This window comes from Aphanomyces invadans, assembly GCF_000520115.1.
Source record: "Aphanomyces invadans strain NJM9701 unplaced genomic scaffold supercont1.18, whole genome shotgun sequence".
NCBI lineage: Eukaryota > Oomycota > Saprolegniomycetes > Saprolegniales > Verrucalvaceae > Aphanomyces > Aphanomyces invadans.
The window spans coordinates 431,555-433,102 of NW_008580163.1; the positions used below are offsets into that span (position 1 = coordinate 431,555).

The following is a 1,548-nucleotide window of genomic DNA, read 5'->3' on the forward strand; positions in this document are numbered from 1 at the left end:
AAATTAAATTGAAACATTTTTATAGAATGAGACAATTGGCAGTCCACGACTTTGACGCACGACCAGCATGGCAATGGGTAGAGTGAGGTAAGGCAGCGGGCTACGGCACATGTCTCTACGCCAGACGCGTGCCTGCCACGCCGTTGTGGTGATTAGAGAACAAGTCGAATGCGTGCGCATCTGCCCCGCTGTGTCGTTAGGTTGAACGAACAAGAGTTATGATCTCAGGACTTACAACATTGGCCGATGTGTCTACGTCACATGGAGCCTTAGCCATGGATGCCTCGCATCAGCACGCTCTGTCGGATCATTCATGCCAGAAAGAGAGTTGTTGTTTGGGGTCGGAAAGGAACGTGATGCCTCGTGCTTCGATCACACTTGCGCGCACATACGAAACTACGGCCCTCCTATTTCACACGACATGGCTTGAAACGAGTGCACGGCACAGTCCTTACCCACCATTGCATTAACGCACGTGTGATTGCACGTTGTAAGTGGTGGTAGAGCGCCGTTTCAGGTGAACTTGGCAGTTGGAGTGTATTTTAGTCTCAGAAGGTGAACAACTCGAGAAAGAATGAGTCGACACAAGGAGGCCGCCGATGGTCCGTTGAACTGTGACGTGTTGTCGCTGGATGACCCGGCGACCCCCATGACCGCTCGGCCGACGTCTTCGTCAGGCCGGAGCAAGGCCAAAGCGAAAGACAAGTCCGAGTTCCGCCGGTACTTTGATCAGGAGGAGCTCCCGATGTCCATCGAGGTACATACACAGATGCAATCGGCGTGGGGGTGCTCGATGGAATATCCGCATTGTATTCCCATCGCGCTTTGCTCTACTCCAACAATACCAATTCTCTGCTCTGAAATTCAATTCTTGTGGGATGTGTACGATAGACTCAAAACGGAGACCGCAACATTGTGTGGACAACCCCGCTTGAAGCGCTCGATTACACCCACATTCTCCCAATTTGTTGCTCTGGACTCCAGGTGCGATCTCATTCCTACATCGCCCTAGCTGGCCTTGCCGGATGACGAACCGAACTCTGACCTAGGAAACACTCGAGCCCTATCCGTCGTTTGCTTTCAAAGCAACGATGGAGCTGCTGGAGCATGGCATGGCCGATTCTCGGGTGCTCAAGTCGCTGCCCCCCGTGATGTCGCACGTCAAGGCGGCTCTTAACAAGCGAGACAAAGAAGTCGTCCACCGCGTGCTGTTGGTCGTCCAGCAGTTGGCTGTGTGCGAGGGTACGATGTGCGTCGGCGGAATGGATAAAATATTGTCGGTGCTGAGCGGCAACTTGTAGGCGTTGGAGAAGCGTTGAGTGAATACTATCGAACGATCTTGCCGCTGTGCAATTTACTCAAGGACAAACGCCTTGGCACCGGCGACGGCATGACCAAAGAGCTCATCCAAGAAACCCTTGAAATCCTCGAAGCGTACGGGAAGGATGACGCCCACCACCAAATTCAGCACCACGTTCCAGGGTACCAGCACTGCGCCGTCAAGTAACGAATGTATTTACCCCCCATTCTCTTCTGCTCGTCTTGTCG

At 53.0% G+C, this 1,548-nt stretch overlaps 1 protein-coding gene across 1 annotated transcript; it reads left to right on the forward strand.

Annotated features, from left to right (window-relative positions):
- The first annotated feature begins 539 nt into the window (after nucleotides 1–539).
- H310_08683 (hypothetical protein) lies at nucleotides 540–1,526 on the forward strand. The gene is made up of 4 exons (XM_008874534.1): nucleotides 540–757; nucleotides 892–984; nucleotides 1,050–1,242; nucleotides 1,302–1,526. The coding sequence occupies exons 1-4, from the start codon at nucleotides 575–577 to the stop codon at nucleotides 1,505–1,507; spliced, it is 675 nt and encodes a 224-aa protein (XP_008872756.1). The 5' UTR covers nucleotides 540–574; the 3' UTR covers nucleotides 1,508–1,526.
- The last annotated feature ends 22 nt before the right edge of the window (nucleotides 1,527–1,548 follow it).

Excerpts from the sequence above, each read along its gene's own strand:
- H310_08683 (XM_008874534.1), top strand. The coding sequence starts at position 575 with ATGAGTCGACACAAGGAGGCCGCCGATGGTCCGTTGAACTGTGACGTG. Across the intron at positions 758-891 it reads AGCTCCCGATGTCCATCGAG|ACTCAAAACGGAGACCGCAA; the intron begins GTACATACACAG and ends TGTGTACGATAG. Across the intron at positions 985-1,049 it reads TTTGTTGCTCTGGACTCCAG|GAAACACTCGAGCCCTATCC; the intron begins GTGCGATCTCAT and ends ACTCTGACCTAG.